Source organism: Leuciscus leuciscus (genome assembly GCF_965113295.1).
Source record: "Leuciscus leuciscus genome assembly, chromosome: 21".
NCBI lineage: Eukaryota > Metazoa > Chordata > Actinopteri > Cypriniformes > Leuciscidae > Leuciscus > Leuciscus leuciscus.
In genome coordinates, this window is record NC_138745.1 from 6,756,948 (window position 1) to 6,784,141 (window position 27,194).

The window sequence follows — 27,194 nt, forward strand, 5'->3', positions numbered from 1 at the left end:
CTTTGATGTTTGTTCTTTATTCATTTAATGATACCTAAGCATTGCACATAGTTTTCAACCATAATGTATTATCGAAAGTATAACATTGAGTGTATTACATAGAATATCAATTGATAACATAGAGGTATTTGTTTATACCAAACGTTTAAATTACTTTTAAGGGGTATTCTATGGAGACACAAGCAAGAGGTACAAAATGTCAGGGAATATTTAAAGAAAGTCTATCATATGCTGTGACAAGGCAAGAGGGAACGGTCAGTTCTTGAACATGTGTAAACCTATAAGGAGATTTGAAGAGAGTTTGATGGGGGAGCAGCTCCTGAGATTCACTCAGATTTAATCTTTAAATACCATGCTTATTTAAAGCAGACTGCTGAAGCCTCTAGATATCTCCTCTGGCAGAAGGCACTAACCCAGTTCGTAAGGTCAAAGTCTCCTTTTTCTGATCTTTTGAGAATCGGCAGTAGCATTTGAACTAGTAAACAAACTGTTTATTTCAGGTAGCTGCACACTGATATCACCTGATGTCTAAAAAGCTCATTCTGCTGTAGGAAATATACTAGGCCCCGATTTGACCAAACAAACAAGTGTATATAGCCTATATAAAATGACCACTGAAGAGATTTAGTAAATGTACTGACACATAAAATTATTATGCAACATCCGCTTGTTCGAAAAATCTTTTAAAGGGATAGTTCACCCAAAAATGAACATTTTGTCATCATTTACTCACCCTCATGTTGTTACATACCTGTATGAGTTTCTTTCTTCTATTGAACACAAAAGAAGATATTAAAACAAACAAACAATGGAAGTCAATGGCTATCGACAACTGTTTGGTTACCAACATTCTTTAAAATATCTTCTTTTGTGTTCAATAGAAGAAAGAAACTCATACAGGCATGTAACAACATGAGGGTAATTATGATAAAATTGTCATTTTTAGGTGAACTATCCCTTTAAGGCCTTTAATCCAATAACAGGGGCCATGACCGTTTGACTATACCGGAACTACTAACTACATTTAAATGTCAAACCCTCTAAATCCAGATCAGACAGTAGAGGCCAAAAGTGAGTAAATCTCATCTCAGGTTTATGGTTTGTACACTTTGTTAGGCTTGTGTATAATAATATGTACTGCATCTTTTGGAGTGAGAATGGAACTGATATCCGATCCTCTTATTTACTGAATACTACCACACATATAAGATACTGTAAATGATTGTCATGTGAACAAATAAAAAACCTTATTCAGAGCTTTCTGGAGTAGTCTTTGACCACATCTGCTTTTAGTTTGAGGTCAGGTGACCGCACAGTCCTGTCAGGTTGCTTAGAGGGCATGTCAGGAAGCTCTCATGACTTTTCTATCATGCAGCGGATTACCTAATAAAGCTGGATCATCCCCAGGTAAAGAGGCTCAGGTAATTGGCTGACAGCCGAGACAGGCGACTTTTCTCTTTCAGTGGATCTTATAATAAATAGAGAGCAAAACGCTTCATGTTCAACTTTCAGAACTACACGTCATTTGTAATTTTACGTTTTGAGGGAATATAGAAATGCAACAGAAGCCCAATCACAAGGGCATCTGTCTATATGTAAGCATAATAGACATGGATCTCATTGAACAAGAGGTATTCAGCCCCCACCTGACTGATTCTTCACATTGATTGGCTGGCAGCCACCGTCGGGTAAGCTAAGGCCCGGGACAGTTTGACAGTCTACTGTGACCATGTGAGTTTGTGCTGAGAGTTTGAGAGTTTGACCTGTCTATTCAGAAAGTCAATGGTTGGTGCTAATGCGTTGGTGATTCCCAGGCAAAAGTGATAGAGAAAACAGCACATCAGTCAGTCATTCTGTCAACATTTAATGGGTCAGATGATACAAACACTAGTTAGTGTCTGATTGTAAACTATTGCTGCAAAAGTAAAATCCTTTACTATACTTAAGAGGAAACCCAAATATCTCTTAATAATAAATATGTGAGAGGTAAACATTATGGGCCTCAGGTAAAAGTATTTTTACGTAAATGGTTGCATTATTATATATATATATATATATATATATATATATATATATATATATATATTAGAGCTGCACAATTAATTTTTAAAAGATTGTGTCTAGATTCAAACACCCATTCCTAAATTACAGCGATTCACCCGTCTATTAATAACGATTGTATCAATTACATTGTTACACCACTAGGTGTGCTGCAGTGCAAGTGACTGTTAAAATGTATTTCCCATTGAACCATTCATTCGAGATTCGTTCAAAAACGCTGATTCATTCAGTAATGAACCAAGTGAAGTCTTTATGAGTGAGTCATTGAATCATTAACGAACAAACAATTTTTATTCATTTCAAATGTAAAAAAAAAAAATTATTTATCCAGAATCGTGCAGCTCTAATATGTATGTATGTATGTGTGTATATATATATATATAGTTTACATTGAAATTAATTCTAGTAATGTTTTATAAATAAGGCCTGATGTGTTTTACAAACGCATGTATAAAATTCTTCATATGCAATTTCAACTTAAATGAGGACCTGTGAAAATTATGTAAAAAAAAAATGGTTTAATCATAACAATTACTGAATTGTAATCAAACCATATACTTCAAAAAAAAAAAAAGCTAAATGAATCAGTATAAAAAGAAAACCGTAGGAATGGGATTCTTTTGGATCCTCCTTTCGTAGTCTCAGAGAAACATGTCTTCAAAATACTCGTCAAACTCTTCCTCCCTGAAAGAGAATCAGACACACCAGGTTTGTCAGTGCACCGTTTTAGAAAGATTTAAAGACACACTCCTCACATTCATGTTTGTATATACTCCACGATATATCATAATGTCGATACGCACCGTGATTTCTCCTCCACAGTGGGAGCTGGACCTCTCCAGTGGTCTGATTCTGAAGGACCCTCTTCTTCTTCATCCTCACTTTCTGCATCTGGAAAATACACCACATTAGACTCATATCAGGATTTTTGCCTGATAAAATTACTGTAGTAAAATAACTACCAAATGTGGGGAAAGATTTAAAGTCAGGGGACATTATACCATCCAGCATCTTCTATAACGGGATTTATCTAAATATAGGAGTTGTTTTAGGGTGTGTTCACACGTGGCATGTTTGGTTTGATTGCTCTGTGCGGTTCATTTTTAATAAGTGTGAACGTTGCCTGGTGCGCACCAAACAAGCGGACCGAGACCACTGAAAAGATGGATCTCGTTCTGCTTCCACCGGAAATGACCAAAGACATGAAAACAAACCAAAAACGGGACATGATGTCACAAGGTGCAACCCTAAAAAAGACAGAATGCTCAAACATACCAGTTTTTTCTTGTCATAGTCGTGATGTTACCCATCAGTTCGGCACAGGCAGAAACGCGTCACGCTGGAGATTTCGTTTTGACTCCTTTACACATTTTATAAACTCTTTACAAGTTCTCAGCTGGTCAAAATACCATCATATGTAGGCCACGTACATACAGCACACAGCACTGCTTTGGATGTTCGATAATTTACGTCATGAAATATAATAAATGCCGACCAATCAGGCTGTGAACGTACCCCTATGCCTTTAGGTTCGGTGTTTAAATGCTAAGCAGATCAGGATTAAATGTTTGGGGTTTTGGAAGTCTAGATCAAACGAACCAAGTGAACCGCACTACAAATGTGAACACACCCTTAGAGGTCTGACCATATTTATTAGTGTGTACTGAGTACATTCTCTGCCTGAGGGTACAACATGAGGGCCATTCATCACTGTTAGGGGAATGAGGGCAAAAAGGGGCATGCATACCTTTATCTGACTCCTGAGACTCCTCTGAACTTGAAGAGGAGTATTCTGTGAAGAAAAATGTTTTTTATGTTTTTAACAAACAACTTTTGCAAATATAAAACCTAGAATTTAAACCAAGTGTTCATTTGGGAGCGACAAAAATTAGATGGTAAATGGGCCTAATCTGCTTTAGGAAAGGAACACTTTTGTGTCAAAATCATGTTCTCTTTTAAAGACTACAAAACACCGCCACAAAAATATGTTAAAGTTAAACATAGGCATGCAGTGGAAAGCTGTTCAAACAAGCTTAGAATCTTGGACATGTTTGGAGGCTTGATCTGCAATGAAAATGTGCTTGCCTTTGCGCCTCTTTTTGTGTTTGCGCTTGTCTTTGCGCTTGTTCTTTCTGGAGTGGGACGATTTGGATTTCTTTGAGAGTGACTTGTCCACGTTCTCTTTCGATCGCCGTATCTTCTTCCCTGTTACGTCTTTCCTCCTGGAACAGAGTTTAAGCGTTTCCAGCCAGTCCAAGGATATCTGAACATTCAGTTGTGGTTTGTAATGGTGGAATGTACTTACTTGTGATGATAGTTAAGTTTGAATGAACACTCTGGACACAGACCTTGAAAACAATGTGAAAATATATCAATATTTATTCAAAATGAATATCAAAATTGAACAGTGAATGCAACATTAACAGTGTCTTAATGTCGGTTGGGGAAAGAATTTTCTCAGTTTTTAAATTGTTAACCGTCACATCACCGTTTTGAGCATCGATCTAACCTTAAATCGTTCTAATTCATAAATGCTTTGGAATAAATACCTAAAGTTGTGGCTTTTTTAAAAGAGGACACTCAGCAGATTATTGCAGAAGTGTAAGCAAATTAAACATTTTTATTTGATCCAAAACATATATTTTGGATAAAATAATAGTGTTTAATTTGCTTACACTTCTGCAATAATAAAAATGTTTAATTTGCTTACACTTCTGCAATAATCTGCTGAGTGTCCTCTTTTAAAAAAGCCACCTCAGCTATATACATAAGTCATATGCCTTACCAAATTTGAAGTTGATATCACAAAAATTTAGCCAATTAAAAGGAATTAAAGTGCTGTTTTGGTGGTAACGCAATGTCCAATTTCAAAACAAGTTTCAAAGGATACATTTTGAGTGTTTAAGCTTTCCAATGATAGCTAATATGAGAATCAACACGCTGGCGTCGGATATCGATATTCTAATGAAAAAAATAAGGCACTCTAAATAGATTTCCCTGATCCCCGCAGGGAAAGACTTTGTCAATTTTGTTTGTCCCATCAATGGTATAAAAGCCGATACTTCATGGCTCCATGGCTTCTGGACCCACTTCGGCTTTTATACCATTGATGGGACAAACAAAATTGACAAAGAGTACGCGATATACAAGAACTGCCTGGTAAAAGTCATTGGAAAAAAATTCATTTGCAAACTGAAATTTTTTTTTGTGCCGTTTTCGAATAGTTTGAACTTGAATAAAGAGAGAAAACCTGCACCTTGCATTTTGTTTTCATAGTTAGACAGATATTGTGATGTATCAATATTATTGCTAGACAGTCTAGCAATATATTGATTATCGCAGAATTGATGTATCGTGATATTATCGTTATCGTGAGCCATGTATCGTGTATCGTATCGTGAGGTACCCTGTGATTCCCACCCCTAATTTATTTATGATGATTACTAAAATATGTGATGGGGGAAAAATGGCAATAAAATCCTACTTGTGGGACACTGACAGTTAACAGGCTAGGCTATATAATAAAATATATTATCAGCATGATAATTTGAGTAAAAGTTGAACTAGAAAAAAATTATCCTGTAGTTTACAACAGAGTTCAAGTAAACAAAAATATTATTTGATTGGTCAAGAATTAATATTTTCTTAATATTTCTTATGCTCGTTAAGTCATGTATCTTTCCTTTTTTTTATCAGAATGCTAAAACCTTTTTCCAGGTATAATTTAGATTTAGAATCCTAGATTTTCATTTTGGACCCCGACTTTTGGACCCCAATTTAGTATAATATTTCAAAGGCATTTTAATGCACTGTAGACAGTTGAGGTAAAGTAGCATTCATCAATAAGCATGCCATATTAACAGTTAAAACAAGGCAGTCTCACAAATAGAGACTTGGGCTTCCCTAAATCCAGGCTAATTAGATTAGCTCTACCCCTTTGTCCTGTGAGCGGAGGGGATTACAGCAAGCAAGGTTTAGACGGCCACGTGGTTTCGCAGCTCTGGCACTCACGTAGTTTCAGCAGGGCGTTCCTCTTCTCCTCATGCTCCACATAGGCAAAATTCACCTCCCAGCTCTTCAGACCCTCCTTATTCTCACAGCGCTTGTTACCGCAAAAGAACTGGCCTGTGTGATTCAGAATATATCCACATGTGAGTTGCATGGAACATTCATGACATTGAATATAAACTGTAGGCCATGATCAAGCCCAGTAAAGAAAAATCTAACCTTAAACCCTGTAGTTACCTCATATTACCCAGTATTTTCTAAGGGAACTACACTGTAAGTTCACATATTGTAAAATAAAGTGCAATCGTACGTTCTAGTATGAATAGGTGTAGTATGAATGTAATCTGGACATACTACACTCACAGTGCTGTCATTATCATATGACCTAACAGTATTGCTTCACTGCCATTCATAAACCCTCATGGGATAGTAACGTGTCCATCACATGCACACTTCAGAATTTTGTCGGAAGTAGTAGGTCATCTGGGGACTTTTTGCCAGCTGTTTGTCGTATGCTGGCACACTGTTTTTCGCCTACTATATAGTAGGGAAGCATTTGATTTCAAAGTATTTTGTTATCCGTATCAGAAATAGATTTGTCACGTCATGAATTAGTCATGTCGCGGCACATCCAGTGTAGACAGCATCACTGATTATAATGGGTTCTCATGTCTGGTGTAAACACAGTGTAAGCCTCTAAATTATCAACATGATCAAAACTTTGCTGAAAACCTGTTGCACACAATCTACTACATGCCTTCTGCCATCTGATTTTGCGCTGTTACTGCCAGGAAATGGCTAGTGAGACAGATAGAGCAAAAGTCACTCTCCTCCCATGAACTTGGCCTGGCATTTCACCTCAGATATCAGCGGGCTGACGTTAGCTCCAGTAGGTTTACAAGGGAATCCTCCAGAAAAGTGCGTCATCGGAGAGTTTTTCTGACAGGCTTCCCACACCGTGTGCTGTCTGGATTGGCTTTGGCCAATTGCCCTGAGCCTGACAACACTTCTGTTTTAAAGTGAACTGCTTTAACGTTTACAACACTCACATTTCTGAGATTGATATTATTAGGTCTTCCAGGTATGTTCTGTATGGAAAACCCTCTCTTGTGAATGAGTTTCTTGGAAAATGTTTTTGCAGCAACTTGTTAGGAAAGAAAAACTCTTATCCTGGAAGTGACCCCAAAACAGGAAGCATGGAAACAGGAAGCATGTTTTTGCAATTTCCAGACCTTTGATAAAATGTGTCCAATTTGCACTGTGAAAAAGCAATACAAATTGGCTCTGTTTAGAATGATTATGTCATGTTGCAACTTTGAGAAAGGCTTGAGCTTTGACGTAGCTGGCAGATGATCTCGCGGCAGAGAGAGGGACTGAGGTATCATCCTCACGTTGCACATACAGATTAAACCCTTAAATGATGTCACAGCCGTATGATGGACCTTACTTTGAGTGGGGAAAAATCTGTAAAAAGGAAGAGATATTCCTACACGTCTAAAATGGCCCACTTATGGAAGCTTGTTTTTGCCACAAGAATAAAAAATAAAAAGGTAATAGCAACTTTTTAATCTCACAATACTGACTTTTTTCATGCAATTTCAAGTTTATTTCTCACATTTCAGATTTTTTTTGGTCAGAATTGTGAGATAGAATCTCGCAATTGTTAGTTATAAACTATGAATTGTGAGATATACACTAAGCAATTCTGAGAAAGTCAGAATATTTTCTGTTTTTCGGACACTTCTCTGCTGATCTACTGGGATTTTCATGCACAACCATTTCTAGGGTTTACAGTTTCTGAAATACTCAGACCAGCTCGTCTGGCACCAACAGCCACGCCACGTTCAAAGTCACTTAAATCACCTTTCTTTCCCATTCTGATGCTCAGTTTGAACTTCAGCAGATCGTCTTGACCATATCTACATGACTAAATGCATTGAGTTGCTCACATGTGATTGGCTGATTAGATATTTGCGTTAACGAGCACTTAAGATACCTTCTAGACAGAAACACGTTTTGATAAAAACAGCTTGAGGTCCAATAATACGAATTTAAAGAGAAAAAAAGTTTTTTTAGGGTTGGAAGTTAAAGGGTTAATGCGATGCCCAATTACCCCGTCTCTCTGATGACGTACATGCCTCTGCAACTAAGCTCATGTGAGCAGCACTGAAGCTGTTAAAGCCAGTGAAGCTGACAAACAGCGTCTTTGGAAAAATGACAAAACGCATCACTGTTAGCCCTCATTAGGAGTCTCAGGGAAGCCCTTATTATGCTAAACTGTGAAATAATGCCCAGCAGATGGGAACTCCTGATGACGAACTCCTAAAGAGACCTGCTAGAATGTCCCTCAGCAGCAGAGAAAACAAGCTGGTAGAGATATTAACGAAATGTGCATTGACCTGTATGAGTTTCATATTCTCTCAAGAAAATGCGATTGGTGTTTACCAATGCAAAACTTGCCACTATGATGCAAGGATGTTGTGGGTGGCTGTTAAGGTGAAATCTTCAAAAAACTCTCCTGATTAAGATTCAAGGTATCATTCATGTGGGTCCCAAATTTCTCAGCAATTTAATATACAGCAAAAAATATTTTAAAGCTTGACATTCATTTCGATGCCACTCACTCTAAAAAAATGTGTTGGCTCAACAACAACAAAAAAGAAAAGATTAACGCAAGCATTTACATATTTTTTTTTAGTTATGACAACTTCAAATTAAATTCTGTTCACCAACTAAATATATTGAGTTAGAGGAACTAAATAATTTGAAACAAACACAATTTTTTAAGTAGCGCCAGCTACTTGATTTGTTGCCCTGGAACCAATTAATCTTATCTAAATCCACAGGTCTCATAGCACATGTTAAATGTAACTTATTTAGCATGTATATTTAAAGAATAAGTAAGATATTATTCATTGCTTAGAGTCAATAGTGTTTACCTTCATGTATTGTAGTCTACTCTTCAACACAATGGTCTAAAATTTCAACATTACAGAAACTCTTTGTCAAAATGTCAAACATAACGGCATTAAACACTAAAGAGTCATTCTCTTCACTAAAAAACAAGTATATTAATACTTAATTTCAACATTTATTCTCCTTATCCAGTCCTATGCAAAGCATGCTGGGAACTAAAAATCCACAGCCCAATTTGCCCTAAAGTTATCAAGACAATTTCATTAAAGAGTTAGTTCACCCAAAAATTTAAATGAACCCATAATTTACTCACCGTCTAGCCATCCTAGGTGTTTCTAGACTTTCTTCTTTCAGCCAAACACAATCGGAGTTATGTTAAATGGGGTCCTAAAATGCTTTTCCACTTTTTCAACTTTAGTTAGTGTGTAATGTTGCTGTTTGAGCATAAACAACATCTGCAAGGTTACAAAGCTAAAAGTCCAATCCAAAGGGAGATATTTTATTTAACAGAATCCACTTTCCAAGAACTATAACGAACGACTCGTTTGGTCTACAATGCGTTTTTTTCGGGCTTTGTGAAGTCATAATATTCCCCATGTAAATAATCCCCGGCCTCTGAATACGCAGAAAAGCGGACGAGACCTGGTTGAGCTGTGCTAGAGAAGACTGTGTGGTCGCTGTCAAAGAGACACTGTTTTTTCCACCCTGTTTCCAAAACTTTGACCTTCCTAAGGCTGATTTTAAACACTGTTCCTGAACATTATAACCCAAATGTTTATCTATGTGCAGCACACGTTACAGAGAACAGCTTCCAGGGAACTTATAGAGTACAATGCAGGCTACGCACAAAAGCTTCCCCTGAAATGGAGCAGTTCCCACTTTGTCGGGACAATCTGGTGTTTATGGATCACAACTTCTAAGTATGTCTTATTATTTGTAGTTGTGTTTTCTATTAAAAGTTCCACTTATAAGATTTATGTAGTTGCTAAGATTTAAACAAAGGGCAAACTTTGCCTCTGATCGGCTGCTAACGATTAGTATTGATGTAGTGTTTACTGTAGCTTTTGTAAGCTCTTGCTTTTGTCTGTTCACCACCCCTTAGCAAAATTAACCATGCTTTTGTGATCAATTACTGTTTGTATTACCATAGTTTTCTGACAAATATCACGATTAAATGGTGTATAATGCATCTAAAATGTATAAGAAATGAAAAAAAGAAAAACATACCACTCTGAAATCCGTGCTTGCAAAGTCGGTGCATGAAATCCGTTCAAAATCAAGACTTCGTAAAAGGGCATAATGGGACCCCTTTAAAGAATATCCTGGCTTTTCCATAATGGGAATGAATAGTACAATATTTTGAAGCCCAAAAAAGAGCATCCATCCATTATAAAAGTAATCCACACAGCTCCAGGGGTTTAATAAAGACCTTCTGAAGCGAAGCGCTGCATTTTTGTAAGAAAAATATCCATAATTATCATTTTATAAACTGTAATCACTAGCTTCCGGTAACGTACGTCTGCGCATTCATGAGAGAGTCGAGTTCTGGCGTATGACGTAGGATGTAGGAGAAGCTTAAAGGAGAACTCTGGTCAATTTTAACATTGAGCTAATTTTTTTGTAAATTTGGAGTGCTGTCAGTACAGAGAACAACGACAAAAATCGGTGTTGCCTACACCGTGTTATCCTCTTTTTAAAATTTGCACCCTGTTGACTTCAATGGGGCAAGTTTTAAACCTGCTTTTAGCCTCTTAACATCCTTGGTGTGTCATTACAAGTGCCCAGCCATTGTGAGTGATTCCTTCAGAGTGAACGCGGTGAATCTGACTGCAGTAGATGTGAAAGATATGAATAAAAATTATGTTAATTCAGCCAGCGCACATACCTGTATTTTCATACCTGTCGAGTTCACGCGCATAGGTTTAGTATCTATGATCACGCGCGTGAACTCGACAATCGACTACTGTGGACTTCGACCGAAAACAGGAAGAAAATACAGGTATGTGCGCTGGCTGAATTAACATCATTTTTATTCATATCTTTCACATCTACTGCAGTCAGATTCACCATTGAAGTCAACAGGGTGCAAATTTTTAAAAGAGGATAACACGGTGTAGGCAACACCGATTTTTGTCGTTGTTCTCTGTACTGACAGCACTCCAAATTTACAAAAAAATTAGCTCAATGTTAAAATTGACCAGAGTTCTCCTTTAAGATTAGGTGAGAGTAGATGCCTCTCGCGGTTCAAACAAATAAGACTGAGCAACAAACTCAAGCTCCTCCGACATTTCTCTTAAAAATTCTCATTTTAGATTTTAATTCATGACTGGTGTTTTGTTTTGCTCCATCCTCTGCGCTTCCACATTTTTCAATACGTAATGCGTCGGGTCAGAGGTCACTCTTCCGCCAGAACTCGACTCGCGTACAGCTGTTACCGAAGTCAGGTATTATGGTTTATAAAGTTGTAAATATGGATATTTTCTTACAAAAATGCTTCGCTTCAGAGGGCCTTTATTAACCCCCTAGAGTCGTATGGATTACTTTAATGATGGATGGATGCGCTTTTGGGCTTCAAAGAATGGTACCATTCACTCCCGTTATAAAGCTGGAAGAGCCAGGATATTTTTTTACTATAACTCCAATTGTGTTTGGCTGAAAGAAGAAAGTCATATACACCTAGGATAGCTTGAGGGTGAGTTAACCCTACATTATGGAGACAAAATTTCCCCACAAAGATGGCTATATCCGAAATCCTTGTCCTTGTGGGGACATTTTTTTAGTCTCCACGAGGAAACAGCTTATAAATCATAATAATAGTTTGTACAGTATAAAAATCATTATGTCAGTGGAAAGTCCCCATAAAACATGGAAACCAGGCGTGAGTGTGTGTGTGCGAATGATGGCAGATGGTCCATGACAGTCAGAAAAATAAAGCACTTTGCTAGTCTCTCACATACAAGCGTGACAGACAGCGTGTGACCATATGATCAGTTGTTTAAGGGCCTCTTCATGGATCTGCCTATTTGTTTGTGTAATTTTGATGATTGTTACACGTACTTTTCCCTTGTTTACCTACTAAGATAACATAACCGTGAACCATGAACCAGAGACAACAAAATCATTGATTTTTGTTATGACACAGGCAAACCCAACACAACCTTACAATTAGGTCACTGTCATAGAAATGTCTATATGCTAAACAATAACAATCTAATATTAAATTACTCTGGAAAGACATGTCAACATTTAACTGAAAAAACAACAAGCTAATTCATGAAGCATATTCAACATTTATTACTTACTCAAATTAAATAAAAATGTAATCAAATGTGCCTATTTTAAAGGGGGAAATAAGTGTATTTATGGTCAAGCCTTCATCATCTGATCAGTTGACTTAAAAGTTTAATTATTTATTTATAATGTAAATAAACTGTGCTTTCTTTATGCAATTCTGCAACATCTATTTATCAGCTCACTAAAGCTGTTTTTTCAGTCCCAGTCCATCCCTGGTTTGGTCAGGATCATGGGCAGGATGAGGATGTTATTTTACACAAGATAAAACCGCATCACCACCTAGTGGCTGAGTACAGTATTGTTTTGATATTGCTCTGAATTTTAGACCTGTTTTGTTCTTTATGCAACCAGTATACCTCAAGTATGTGAACATATTAATGCTCGGTTTCACAGATAAGGCTTTTATATATAAGTATAGGAGTAGAAAAATGTTTCTGAATTACCTTTCCCAGATATTACTTCATTTTCAATGCGCCACCGAAATCCAAACTAGTAACAGAAAAGATTTAATTCAGTAAATACAGAAATGAAAGAGCATTTAAGATACTAAAAGATAAATGCCCAGAAAAGTATCTAACATTATAAACATTGAACCCTGTAGTATCATATTTGATCTGTGAATTTCTAATGCCTCAAAATGATCAACATGAACAATCTATAGCACACGATTGATAGTTTATACTTTTTTTTAGCAAGTTAAAGGCTATAATATAAATAATAACTTGTATATTGTTAGTAATATTTCAAGATGAACACTTACTGGACTGAAGCAACTTAGATTTACTTGATTATATTGAGAATTATTATTTAGAAAAAAAAAATCATGTTAAAATGTGAGAATCAAATATCATACAAAAGGCATTTATTGTATTATATGTGTTTTGCCTCCAGAATTAAAACTACAAAGCTTTGATCATAAAACTAAGCATTTAAATATCTTATCATATCTTAAAACATATCATTTGGAGACAACTGATATTTACATGATGACAAGTATGTAATAGTGTTAAAAAAAATCGAACTGATTCACATTACAAGCTATCAGAATTTCATCTTTTTAATTTATGGCTATAAAAATAACAACAACAACAACAATTGAATTAGACAATTGAACATCAAATTGCATATTTTTGCTTTTGGCCTCTGAATAAAATTGAGGTGTTTTTGAATTGAAGTGTGAGCTCCATATTTTCACTATATCATACTATATGAGCCTAATGAATCAAATATGATACAAAACATAAAACACATTACAGTAATGCAAACTTTTCTGACTATTATGTCATACATCAGGCTTTACAGGGTTAAAAAAGAAAAGGCAAACCTTATTTTCTTTGTATCTGCTAAGGTCTGCGATACAGTACTCCTTGAAGAGCTTATCATAGTACTTCTTTGCGAGCTCTTGCTCCCTATAAACAGTTCAGAAAATTTGTCTTAGAGTGACTATGCAGAGGTCAAGAACAACGTTCAAGATTAAAAAAAATAATAATAATAGATAAGCAGACATTACCATGTCATATCCTCCTCATCCTCCTCTCTCCACAGGAAACGGTGGTTCTCTTTCACCACATCCAGATCTGTCTTATCTCTAGACCTGCGTATGGAAACACACATCTATCAAAGCAGCTAAGCTGAAGTGTGCACCACTTAACTGTATTCATCATATATTTCATATTAGAAAAATTGCACACTTCAAATGTTCATTAGTTTTCATGAGAGTGACAGTGACAAGTAAATTGCTCACGTGGATCGTCTGAGGTCCTCCATCGACCCTCCATAATACAGAATGTAGTCGCTGACAAACTTCTTGTGACGTTCAAACTGACAAAATACTGTTAAGGATTTTTTCCACTCGGAAGAAAAAAATATTTATGCTTTGTTTACTAAAGGTCAAACTTTCCGAAAAATACACTTTCAGCACTCTTAAGGCTCGTTGACACTAAGAACGATAACTATAGTAATAAATATATAGTTCTAAATATAGTCCACACCACAACTATAACGATAACGGCACAGAGAAACGATATAGTTAAAATGATGAGACATTTTTTTTCCAGCTGATGAATGATAAAAACATTGACAGCCAATCAGAATCCATCCTGCTTTAAAGAGCTCTAAAGTGGCAGATGACAAACCCACAGTGTTTATGATCAACAGAACGATGGTCTGGACGCTAATATAGTGATCTTTATAGTTACTGTTCTTGGTGTAACCGGCCCTTTATACGATGCATTTGAATCAAAACTTGATTTAGTCTCATTCGGTCTCTCAGTCTAACGTATGGAAGCTTGTTTCCGCCACAGAATAAAACATTTTAAAAGATAATTGCGACTTTATTTCTCAGAATTGCGAGATATACAGTCAGAATTGCGTGTTATAAAGTCAGAATTGCGAGATATAAAGTCAGAATTGCGTGTTATAAAGTCAGAATTGCGAGATATAAAGTCAGAATTGCGAGATATAAAGTCAGAATTGCGAGATATAAAGTCAGAATTGCGTGAAATAAAGTCGCAATTGCGTCTTATAAAGTCAGAATTGTGAGATATAAACTATTCTGAGGTAAAAAAAATTATAATAAAAAAGTCCGTCTTTTTTCCCCTTATAATTGGACTTTATATCTCACAATTCTGAGAAAAGATATCAGAATTGCGAGATATAAACTCGCAATTTTGTGTTATAAAGTCAGAATTGCGAGATATAAACTCACAATTGTGAGATATAAAGTCGCAATTATCTTTTAAAAAATGTTATTCTGTGGCGGAAACAAGCTTCCATACTAACGAGATGAAATCATAGAATGTAAAATGAGCCACAAAGAAATGCAGAGCTTTTCAAAAGCTACAAATCTGCCAGTGCCACACAATTTTGTGCAAAACACCCATTGACAGGATACAGCGTTCATCGATATCAGGTGTTGCCGTCGGTTTCTGGCTTCCTCTCTGTCAGGAAAAAAAACCCGCAAAATTTATTTCAGCATACAATATACTTTGATATTTTTACAATATACTTTGATATTTTGATAGACAAAAGCAGTACCTGTCCCATTCATGGGCAGCAACATTTTTATGGGCCACCTTGGTGTGTCGACCTTTCTGGAATGGCTTCTGTAACAGCTCATCTTCACCGGCCCTAAAACCAAAAACACACAAGAGGATCAGCACTTAAAATGCTAATTAATCACATTCTTTCTAATTATATTCCATTATTTGCTGTTGCTTACATGTGTATAAATTCACAGAGGCAAAAATACAGTAAAAACAGTAATATTGTGAAATATTATTACATTTTAAAACAACTGTTTTCTATTGTAATATATTTTAAAATGTAATTTATTCCTGTGATGCAAAGCTGAATTTTCAGTATCATTACTCCAGTCTTCAGTGTCACATGATCCTTCAGAAATCATTCTAATATGCTGATTAGCCATAAAGAGGAAATAATTAAATTTTAAAATAGATTTAAAAAGAAAAATGTTATTTTAAGTAGTAATAATATTTCACAATATTACTGTTTTTTCTGTATTTTTCATTAAATAAATGCAGCCTTGGTGAGCAGAAGAGACTTTAAAAAACATGACTTCTTCATGATCTACATGTTCAAAAACAAGGTATTACCATTATGCTATGCTGAAAAATATGATACCCAAAACCATTTTTTTGTTAGTGATATTAAACAAAATCTCACCTTTTCTCGTCATATTTGGACTGCCCTCCACCACCATCATCATCACTGAAGTCAGAGTCATACCCTCCGCCTCCATGGACCTAAAACATTATCATAGCACAAAAAAGGGACACTGATTATACAAAATGCATAGAATCACCAACAACAGTGTGCAGGTTACTAACCTGGTATTAACGCACAACATTTAAACATATTTGTTAATCTGTGAAATGCCAACATGGTGATTTGTGAAGGAGGAAAAGGGAAGGGAAGATGAGCCAGCTGACCACAGCAAAGATGGAAAGTGCTTGATACACTGAGTCAGCGGCCATGATGCCACTTCAGCACAGCGCAGGAAACACAACACCCAGAGTCGACGGCAGCAGGACACAACACGTGAGGGCCAGTTCGGACACTGCCTTATTATTTGCACTCTTGTTCTTATCAGAAATCGGTCAAAATTCAGTGACAGGAAATCCAGAACAATTGGTCTTTCTTTCAGGAAAAAATGGTAAAAATGAAAGCACTGAAGGAGTTGCAGTGATCAGGACAGGCACTTCACTGTTCTCAAATGGCTATGTGAAAAATCCATAGAATGCAACAAAGAAACATCCTTATGAGCTTTTCAACAAAGACTGAAAAGGAAAATCATTACAATAAACTATTTTGAACATGATCTAATACTAACAACAACAACAATAATAGTAAACATATGCTTATGAGCAGCATATCACAAAAATATTCAGTGACATTTAACACAGTTTTATTAATATAGTATTTATAATATAATATAAGTTATTTAATATAGAACATTTTATTTAAATTGTAATAACAATTTCAGTCAATCATCGTTGTATTGCATGGAATTATATGTTTTGCCCCCACAGTTTGATCTGTATATATTCTCTTTATAAAACATGTTATTGGGAGATATAGTTCATGCTAATTACTGATAACGTTAGTTATTATGCTAATAACTGATATTTATAGGCATTTTGTGTAAGAACTGTGTTATACCTTTATGAAAAACATATGATTTGATTTCAATTATATGCTAAAAGAATTTCATTTTAATTTTTGCCCATGTAAATAACAACATCCGCAACATATACGCATGCTATATATACGTATATATATATTAAAGGTACAATATCGTTTCTGACTTATTTCATATGTCATGCTTTACAAGGTTTATTGCGCAAACGAATAACGTTACATGTTTTTCTTCAAGGTAACAAACCACATTTAACACTTATTATAAGTGTTAAACAATCTACATTTTAAAGCACGAGCATTTCTGTTGTTTAATTAATACAGGGAAAAGATGTGCCATGGATCATCTGTGCGACATGAGTAAATATAACCTTTAACTGTTACTTTCACGTCACGCATGACAAGCTGCCACAACACAACAATGCACGTAAATTAAACCAAATTTTCAGATTCCTGTGCATAACTTGTGACTTCTAAACTACCTTAACAAGGTCTAGAGCTGGTTTGTCCGAGCCGCTCATCTGTGTTTACATGCCGCTCCGACGGGCGCGAAATGATGACGTATAAACCACGTGGTAAACACAAAGGTAGACCCGTCTTCCCGTGTTCACAATGCATGGTTACGTTGTGCTGCTTTTGATGGGAACTATCAAGGCCAATCCTTTTGTCTCAGTTTGTATGAATATTATATTACAATACAGTCTGAATAATAGTTAAACTACATATCTAAATGAATGTGTTAAAATAGCTTATAAAAGTGACAGGATTTGGGTAGGCTATATGATTTTAGTTGTTCTTTGTTTCAAACAGACTTTATTATTCGCATCATAATTCACAATTGTTTACATCACAAACTGGCAAAGATTCAGTGACGGGAAATCAGAGGGGGCAAGGGGGCGAAGTGCCATTTTCTCACAGAAAAAGAACAACTGGTCTTTTATTCAGAAAAATGCTAAAAATGAAAGCACTGAAAGAGTTGCAGTGATCAGGACAGGAATTTTACTGTTCCCAAATGGCTATGTGAAAAATCCATAGAATGCAACAAATTGATCAATTTTAAGTCATTATGTACAGTACCAAACACGTTTAATATACTGTATAGGTAAGCTTATTGTTAAGTCTCTCTCTCTCTCTCTCTCTCTCTCTCTCTCTCTCTCATATATATATATGTAATATATAGTACAAGTAATAGTATTACTTTTCATAAAATGTATTTTAAATATAGCATTGCATTACTCAAGCACTTTATATTTATCCAATGGATTGTGCATAATAGAAACCTATATTATAATACAGGTTTCTATTATAATGCACAATCCATAGTGCTTGAATAATGCTATAACTAAAATACATTTTATTAAATGTAATACTATGAAATAATAATAATAAAACATAGGCTGTGCTTAATGAAAGAATAGGCCTATAACAGCATTTAGTATTTCTTTCTCTGATTGCTTGAGGGGCGCAGGTGCATCTCTCTAGAGCCTCATGAATATTCTCACTATCACTTATTCATGGGTTTGGTTCATGCGCATTCACAGTAATAACACCATTGGATGGCAGCTGGTACATCATGATGCAAAACAGGGATTCTCCCAGGATCTGAACGAGCCCGCGTCGCCAAGGGATTTTTTTTTCTCACTTTCATTTTTTTACTGTTGCTTTTTTTTTTTTTTACCTCTCGGTTATTTAGACAAAAAATGGTTTAATTTCCAAATCGGCATGTAACTAAGAGGAAATCTGAGCCCGCTCGGATATCTTCCTTATAGCAGAACGAATCGCTTGGATGAGCGCCTGCCACACTGAGACATAGACATTCATCACACGGACACAACTGAGGGGAGTCGACCAGTCAGTCCAGCAGACCAGCACTTATCACCAGCGAAAACACCACGGCACTCAGGAACACACCGGGACAGAATGGGAAATGCACACAGGAGCATAAGAGGATACAGTTTTCTGCTGTGGGTCGCCACAGTGCTGGTGTTAGTGGAGAGCAGAAGAGGCAAACAGCCGAGATGCCCCTCTGGATGCACGTGCACCAAAGATAACGCCTTGTGTGACAATGTGAGATCTGTGCCACACAGCTTCCCTCCTGATGTCGTCTCACTGTAAGGACAGTTTACATTCATATTCAAGTGCAGCACTGATTCATTTACTACGATGCAGATACAAATCGTTTGCATATAATGAATATGCATATACTATCTGAACCTTTGTGTGTGTTGTTGTATAATCTTTGTCCTGCTCACACAGTTCTTGATTCTTTTCCTAACAGATCATTTGTTAAGTCTGGATTCACTGAGATTGCTGGGGGAAGCTTTCTCCACACTCCATCTCTTCAGCTTCTGTGAGTTTCTCTTAGTGTCAAGTTGTTGTTGTTGTGGATTCTTTATTAGGATGGGGTGATCACCATGTTAAGTGGTCCAATGTTTGTTCTAAGCAATTACAGCCCGCCCCCCATTTTGGGGACATTCTTCAGCGTGTCTAATTTCTCAAAGCCTTTAAATTGCTGTGAATATTATGCAATGCAGCTGCTCTGTGAGGGACATGGCCCTGTCCTCGTGATAAGCAAATAAGAAAATCTCGGTCTTCTAATATCACACCGTCTCGCTCCTAGTTTATAAAACACAAAACCTTAGAAATGAACATCGGAAAAGGCTTGAAGGCAGCAAGTAAATGCGTTTCTATGCAAATGTAAACTCACACAAAAGAAAATGCAAATCTGACTGCTGGATTTGGCACTATTATGCAAAATATATGACCAGTCTTTTATCTTTTACACCGTGTTAAGTCTGATTGAAAATACCAGTCTTTGGTTGGGTTTTGGATATCATTTCATATGCTAGACTGAAGTGGTGTTTCAGCAATATAATTAAAAACAGAAATGTATCCATGGAGGAAAAGAATGCTATTGTTATTTTGTCTTCATCCAGATGAAACTGATTGTCATGTACACATTTAATTATGTGACTGGGATAAACACCAGCCTACTATGAAACTATTTGTGTTTATAAAGGTTTTGTGGGTGTAGTTATTGTGTAATGAAACATTGCTTAATATGCAGCGATTCAAACTCTGAAACCATTGAAATTGTTTTGTGTGTTCCATGATTTCCTAGATTGTTTACAGCCAATTCTTTTGACTTCATCGACGAAGATGCTTTCCAAGGCCTGCCACATCTGGAATATCTGTGAGTTTGATTTATTGTGCTCGAAACTCTCATCATTCAATCATTTTACATTATCACTCCGATTTACTATAAATGCAACACTCTATTTCAGATTTATTGAAAACAACAAAATTGAGTCGATTTCACCCCATGCCTTTAGAGGTTTGAAATCTCTCATACACCTGTGAGTATATTAAAAGTTTTTATTTTATATATATATATGTATGTATGTATGTATGTATGTATATTAAAAGAAGTCTCTTATGCTCCCCAAGGATGCATTTATTTGATCCAAAATACAGTAAAAACAGTAATATTGTGAAATATTATTACAATTTAAAATAATTGTTTTATATTTGAATATATTATGATTTCTGATGAATCATGTGACACTGAAGATCAGAGTAATGATGCTGAAAATTCAGCTTTGCATTACATTTTAAAATATGTTCAAAAAGAAATCAGTTCTTTAAAACTGGAATTTCACAATATTACAGTTTATACTGTATTTTGTATCAAATAAAAGCAGCCTCGGTGAGGATAAGACACTTCTTTCAAAATATAACAAAATCGTACAGATCACAAACGTTTGAACGGTAGTGTATATATTACTATATTATTGTTTTATTTAAATATATGGTATTATGCTAGAGTTCGTAATGCCGTAATCTTACAATATGTTCTCTTTTGTTAAAGGTGCTCTAAGCGATGTTGGGTGACGTCACTTCTTGTTGACGTTCGAAGTATTGTCAAACAAAACGGAGGCTAGCTCGACCCTCCCTCCTCCTCATCCCGTCCCCTCCCCCTCCCTTCCATGGTTGTCATGAAGGAGTCAGAGACTTTTCCGATGTAAATTCGTGAATTAGCACGTTCCCTCTTCTTTTCCTACTTCTTTGCTATCTGTTCATCGGAACGTTGTCCCTTTGGTCATGTGTCGGCCATATCAAAATTCAAGAGAGTATAAATCTAAGGTTAGTCGTTGTCTAGGACATCTCTCCTCTAGCTAACTTCCCTCTTCATGCTTCTCTCTCCTCCACCACCCAACCCCCACCCCCAAATCATTCTTGTCGGTTATTGGCTGGAACACTGTTTGTTATGTTTCGTGGTCCAGGCTGGGCCAGTTTGATTTTCTTGCCGTTTGTGGAGCCTGGGCTGTCTACAGAGACCGTGTTTTTTTACAGTGTGTTCAGGGGACAGGCAGCTAGCGGATAGTGAGGAGATGTTTGCTGTATGTGACAAAAAATATTTTGGCCTAAAAAACGCGTGACATCGCTTAGAGCACCTTTAATATTAATTAATGCATCAATTAACATAATAATGTTCATGTTAGTTCAATGTTCATGTCAAATTAAAATGAACTAAGATTAATACATGCTGTATCGTGTTAACAAATGTTTTTGTTTGTTAGGAGTCTTGCCTACAATAATCTTGAGACGTTGCCCAAAGATATTTTCAAAGGAATGGATGCCTTAACAAAAGTGTATGTATTTTACCACTCAAGTCCATCATTCTTGTAATATAATATACCAGGAAAAAAAAAAAAGTGATTTGAAATGTCATCTGTAAATCCATTGAGCAGGGATCTCAGAGGAAACATGTTCAGTTGTGACTGTAAGTTGAAGTGGCTGGTGGAATGGATGTACAGCACTAATGCAACGGTGGATCAGATACACTGCAGTGGACCTTCAGCCTATCAAGGCAAGAAGATCAACGACCTTGTACCTCAGTCCTTCGACTGCATTACAGCAGGTAATTGTGCACTGGGCAATCAGTAGATTCTGGTTTTTGAAATAAGCTGATCCCTCATGTCTGCTGAAATGCTTATGGATAAATAAAAAGGCATTACATATTCAACATTTGTTAATTCCCCAGAAATTTTATTTTCCCGAAAGACAGTGAATGTAAAGTTGGCAGTGTGTTGGCAAAACATACAAGAGTATGTTTAGATCTCTAAAGCTTCAAATAGTGGCCATTGGTGATTTAGATGTATCTAGAGAGCAGGGTGGCTGATTTTTGCAGTTCAGTTCATTGATAACAAGTGAAATGTATGCTAAACTGCTAAATGCAAATTTTCAGTGTTTGGAAGGTTACTTTGGAAATGTAATAGGTTACGGATTACAAGTTACCCTTTTTAAAATGTAATAAGTAATATAACTATTTTGAATACTTTATTGAAGTAATGTAACTGATTACTTTTTGATTACTTTTCTAATTTCCAACACTGGTGCGCATTTTTATCACTCGCCATGGTGGCAACTCTTCCAATCAACCAATCAAAAGCATCAGAATCGCATCGCTTTACTAAACGGCCTTTAAATAGCAGGAGGCATCGTGCACATCAAAAACAGGCAAAGCAACAAATTAATATTATTCAACATATCCTAGATTTTTACAGAAAATATTCAGATGTATCTCCCTTTGTAATCGTTAACATTTTCATAAGTAACTGTAATTTAATTACACAATTTTTCTCAGTAACTGTAACTGATTACAGTTACATCTGTTTTGTAATTAAATTACATAACTATGTGACTAGTTACTCCCCAACACTGCAAATTGTAAATAATTATTTCACAAAAACATTGAATGTCAGTTATTATACAGTTATAGGCTGATAATCCCAGAATATCATGTGATTAATTGGCCTGGCTAATAGCCTCAATGCTAACAAACATGTTATTTGTATAGTGCTTCTCACAATACACATTGTTTCAAAACAGTGTTAATTACTATATCCTGCAGTATTTTTTGCTTTATGTGTGTGCACTGTACAGTATGTATGAGGATAGCACTGGATATATTTATAGTGTATTGCAAGTTGGAGTTATTAATGCATCTTTGGCTATATGGAAAGGCCCCAGCCTTGACCTAAAAGCCACAAAACAAAATTAATGAATGACTGCCAAAGTTGTTTTTTATGTGCTTTTCTTAAAGGGATAGTTCACTTTGAAATTAAATTTTGGTATGTTTTAGCTTACCTCAAGGGCATCCAAGATGTAGGTGTCTTTTTTTCCGCAGTAGTTTCAATTTTGATATTTTTAGGTCAAACCGTTCTTGTCTGTCAGTCATATAATGCAGGTCTATGGTCATTATCTCAAAACACAAGCACAGAGTCCAAATTAAAACAATTCCCCGTCGTCCAAATTAAACAATTCCCCATCGTAAGTACACATTGATGGCCTAAGACACGAAACGAGCGGTTTGTGTGAGAAAACGAACAGTATTTATATCGTTTTTACCTCTTGTACACAGCCACGTCCAAGTGATCTGAGAGCGCGGGTGGGTATAGATATATACAATAGAAGTCGCCTTGGCTACGGCAGTTCATTGGAACGAAACCGTAGCCAAGGCGACATCTAGTGTATATATCTATACCCGCCCGCGCTCTCAGATCACTTGGACGTGGCTGTGTACAAGAGGTAAAAACGATATAAATACTGTTCGTTTTCTCACACAAACCGCTCGTTTCGTGTCTTAGGCCATCAATGTGTACTTACGATGGGGAATTGTTTTAATTTGGACTCTGTGCATGCTCTTTGAGGTGGTGACCATCGACCTGCATTATATGACTGACAGACAAGAACGGTTTGACCTAAAAATATCAAAATTGAAACTACTGCGGAAAAAAAGACACCTACATCTTGGATGCCCTTGAGGTAAGCTAAAACATACCAAAATTTAATTTCAAAGTGAACTATCCCTTTAATAGACATTGTTTCAAAGTAGCTTTACAGAAAATCATGAATTTAATGTTTATTATACCTAAATGCATAATTGTCCTCATTTAGCAGCTTGGAGACAGGATGGTTTACATATGGCAACGATATAAACAATGAAGCAATTGATATCAGAGTTATTAATACATTTTTCAGTGATGGAGATAAGTAAGAAAAGCTTTTTCTTTGTCTTAATCTTTGTTTGTTTGTTGCAGAGTTTGCTTTAAAGAAAACCCTTGTTTTTGAGTCCATATCTGTGGAGTCCTTTACATTTGGGAATGATCAGTATGTGGTATATGCCCAGCCTTTCTCTGGAAAATGCAGCTTTTTGGAATGGGACCACGTCAACATGGAGTTCAGAGCTTATGACACCATAGAGAGTGAGAATCACACATCACACCTCCTACCCAGAGTGCAATGCTGTTCTGGCCCGACAGCACCAGCACATGCCTCAATCGCAAAGCCACAAAAAGTGGTTACAAATGTCCATTTGAATTTAGAGACTGATTGAATGAATTTAATTTTACAGGGTTTGTTCACCCAAAAATGAAAATTCTGTCATTAATTACTCACCCTCATGTCATTCAAAACCCACAAGACTTTCTTTCATTCATCTTCGGAAAACAAATAGAGATCTTTTAGATGAAATCTGAAAGCTTTCTGTCCCTCCATTGACAGCTACAGATCGTGTCTCTTCAGAAAATTAGTTTAGTTTAGTTTTAGTTTACGATCTCTTTATGAACTTTTTGAAGTGTCAAAGTAGTAGTTGTGTAGCTGTCAATGTAGGGACAGAAAGCTCTCAGATTTTATTAATAATATCTTCATTTGTGTTCCGTAGATGAACGAAAGTCTTACAGGTTTGAAACGACATGAGGGTGAGTAATTAATAACAACATTTTCATTTTTGGGTGAACTTAAATGCATTTTTGTCATTACAGGCACTTCCACGGTCGTGTGCAAGCCAATGGTCATCGAAGACCACCTTTTCATTATAGTCGCTCAACTTTTCGGTGGCTCTCACATTTACAAAATGGACAGCTCTGCCAATAAATTCATCAAAATCCAGGACATCGACATCCTGAAAATCAGGAAGCCCAACGACATTGAGACTTTCCGCGTGGAAGGCGAGTTTTTCTTCGTGATAGCGGACAGCTCGAAGGCCGGCTCCACAACGGTGTACAAGTGGAACGGCAATGGCTTCTACTCGCACCAGTCTCTCCATCCCTGGTATCGGGACACGGACGTCGAGTACCTTGATATCGCCGGCAAACCCCATCTTATTTTGTCTAGCAGCTCACAGCGGCCCGTTATCTACCAGTGGAGCAGAAGCCAGATGCAGTTCGACAGACGGACGGACATTCCAGAGATGGAGGACGTCTATGCCGTCAAACACTTCAAGGTGAAGGGGGAGCTGTTTATCTGTCTGACGCGCTTCATCGGCGACTCCAAGGTGATGAAGTGGGACGGCGCTATGTTCACAGAGATACAGACAATGCCCTCGCGGGGTTCCATGATCTTCCAGCCCGTCTCCATCGGCAACTGGCAGTACGCCATCCTAGGCAGCGACTACTCTCTAACCCAGGTCTATCAGTGGGACCCCAAGAAGAGCCAGTTCGTGCACTTCCAGGAGCTCAACGTCCAGGCGCCGAGGGCATTCTCGCTGGTGTCCATTGACAACAGAGAGTTCCTGCTGGCTTCCAGCTTTAAAGGGAAGACACAGATTTACGAGCACTTGATGATCGACCTAAGCAGTTAGTGTGCCAATTGAAAGCGCAGAGAACCAGATCCTGGCTCAGCCGAGCCTGTTGTGAAAACACATGCATGATCTAGCCTAGCGCTAATAATAATAATTCCAGATGAATGCCTCTCTAGAAACGCCCCTTTGTGTCTTTCTCTGTTGTCACCATCTGTTCTGCACTTTTACTTTTTCCTGTTTTTTTTTGTCCTTTTCAACAAAAGCTATTGTTAACGTATTCTCATGCTTTGCCGTGTAGTCACTAAAGAGGTATAACAAGGAAACAACAAAGGTCAAATCAGTTAGCTGTTGACGTGATAACAATCTGCCAAATAAACTGTTTACATTTTTAAAGTGATGTAAGAAGCCATTTTTAACTTTTTTAAGCAAAAGCGACGACCAGTATAACCACATGTGATGGATTTGAAACTTGTCTTGACTCAACAACTTCTTTTATTGATGAGATTGCAATAAACTTAGATTTAGCTCAACTCTTGAGGAAAAGTAACTGTGGGATGAAAGGTTAGTTGTCAGTACTTGTTTTTTTAAATGTTAGAACTAATAAAACCTTAAAAAAATATGAGCCTGTTTTGTTGTGATGCATGAATTTTGCTATAGTGGGAAGCTTATGAGGGTAAATCGCATGCATGAAACTTGCCAAAATTATGTCTATGGACATATTTTTCATTAAGATCAAAGAAACAAGATATGGTCCTAAAATGTGCCGTTTTCATTTAGCTGTATTAGTGAAATATGACCTGAACATTAAGACTCAGGCTCCCATGTCATAGGCATATAAGCATAAGTGTTTGATAATTTATTCACCAAATTCAAAATAATTATTATTTTTTACACTATGGTACAACAAAATTGACACATAATAATTTAGAAAAACACCAATAGAGAGAATAAAGAAAACATGAACAACCAATACCATAGCTCAAAGCAGAAACAGACAGTAACTAAAAAAGGAAGAAAAGGAAAGGGCATTACACAAATTAATAAAAATTACACATTGAATACAGTAAAAAGTTGTTCTGAGAGCTTTTTTGTTAAGCAAGTGTAACATTGTAAGTAAATAATGTTTTATCTCATGTAAAAATAAAAAAAGGTTTTCAATTTGAAAATGTACATTTATAGTATAAAATCTACATAGAAAGAGAATTAGGTTTATTATAAAGCATTTGGATCCGCTTCAAAAAAATCCAAAAATAACAGATTGTTTTACAATAACAAGCTTTGTAAGATACTTGAGATAGTGTCAGGGATCAGCCGGGCTCCATTACCATCCAATCACAATGATCACTATCACCTGAGTATTAATCACCAGCACCTGCACACCATCTGCTCATCACCACAAACACTTATAAGCACACACCTCACTCTGGCACTTTGCCCGGTCCCCCGGTCCCCCGGTCCCCCGGTCCCCCGGTCCCCCGGTCCCCCGGTCCCCCGGTCCCCCGGTCCCCCGGTCCCCCGGTCCCCCGGTCCCCCGGTCCCCCGGTCCCCCGGTCCCCCGGTCCCCCGGTCCCCCGGTCCCCCGGTCCCCCGGTCCCCCGGGCCATCATTCACGACCTCCTCAAACATCTAAACAGAAAAGACTGTCAGTATCTCTGTTCATCATTACTCATAGACC

At 36.9% G+C, this 27,194-nt stretch overlaps 2 protein-coding genes across 2 annotated transcripts; one reads left to right on the top strand and one right to left on the bottom strand.

The window, feature by feature from the left end:
- Positions 1–1,843: 1,843 nt before the first annotated feature.
- On the bottom strand, positions 1,844–17,546 carry fra10ac1 (FRA10A associated CGG repeat 1). The gene is made up of 14 exons (XM_082151575.1): positions 17,418–17,546; positions 15,964–16,043; positions 15,316–15,408; positions 15,173–15,218; positions 14,024–14,100; positions 13,790–13,873; positions 13,604–13,688; positions 12,723–12,768; positions 6,073–6,186; positions 4,367–4,409; positions 4,147–4,283; positions 3,809–3,853; positions 2,865–2,952; positions 1,844–2,745 (listed from the first exon to the last, which is right to left on the bottom strand). The coding sequence occupies exons 1-14, from the start codon at positions 17,454–17,456 to the stop codon at positions 2,703–2,705; spliced, it is 1,020 nt and encodes a 339-aa protein (XP_082007701.1). The 5' UTR covers positions 17,457–17,546; the 3' UTR covers positions 1,844–2,702.
- A 705-nt stretch (positions 17,547–18,251) lies between these two features.
- lgi1b (leucine-rich, glioma inactivated 1b) lies at positions 18,252–26,138 on the top strand. Its single transcript, XM_082151520.1, has 8 exons — positions 18,252–19,046; positions 19,214–19,285; positions 20,057–20,128; positions 20,220–20,291; positions 21,516–21,587; positions 21,687–21,856; positions 24,039–24,203; positions 24,762–26,138. The coding sequence occupies exons 1-8, from the start codon at positions 18,856–18,858 to the stop codon at positions 25,577–25,579; spliced, it is 1,632 nt and encodes a 543-aa protein (XP_082007646.1). The 5' UTR covers positions 18,252–18,855; the 3' UTR covers positions 25,580–26,138.
- The last annotated feature ends 1,056 nt before the right edge of the window (positions 26,139–27,194 follow it).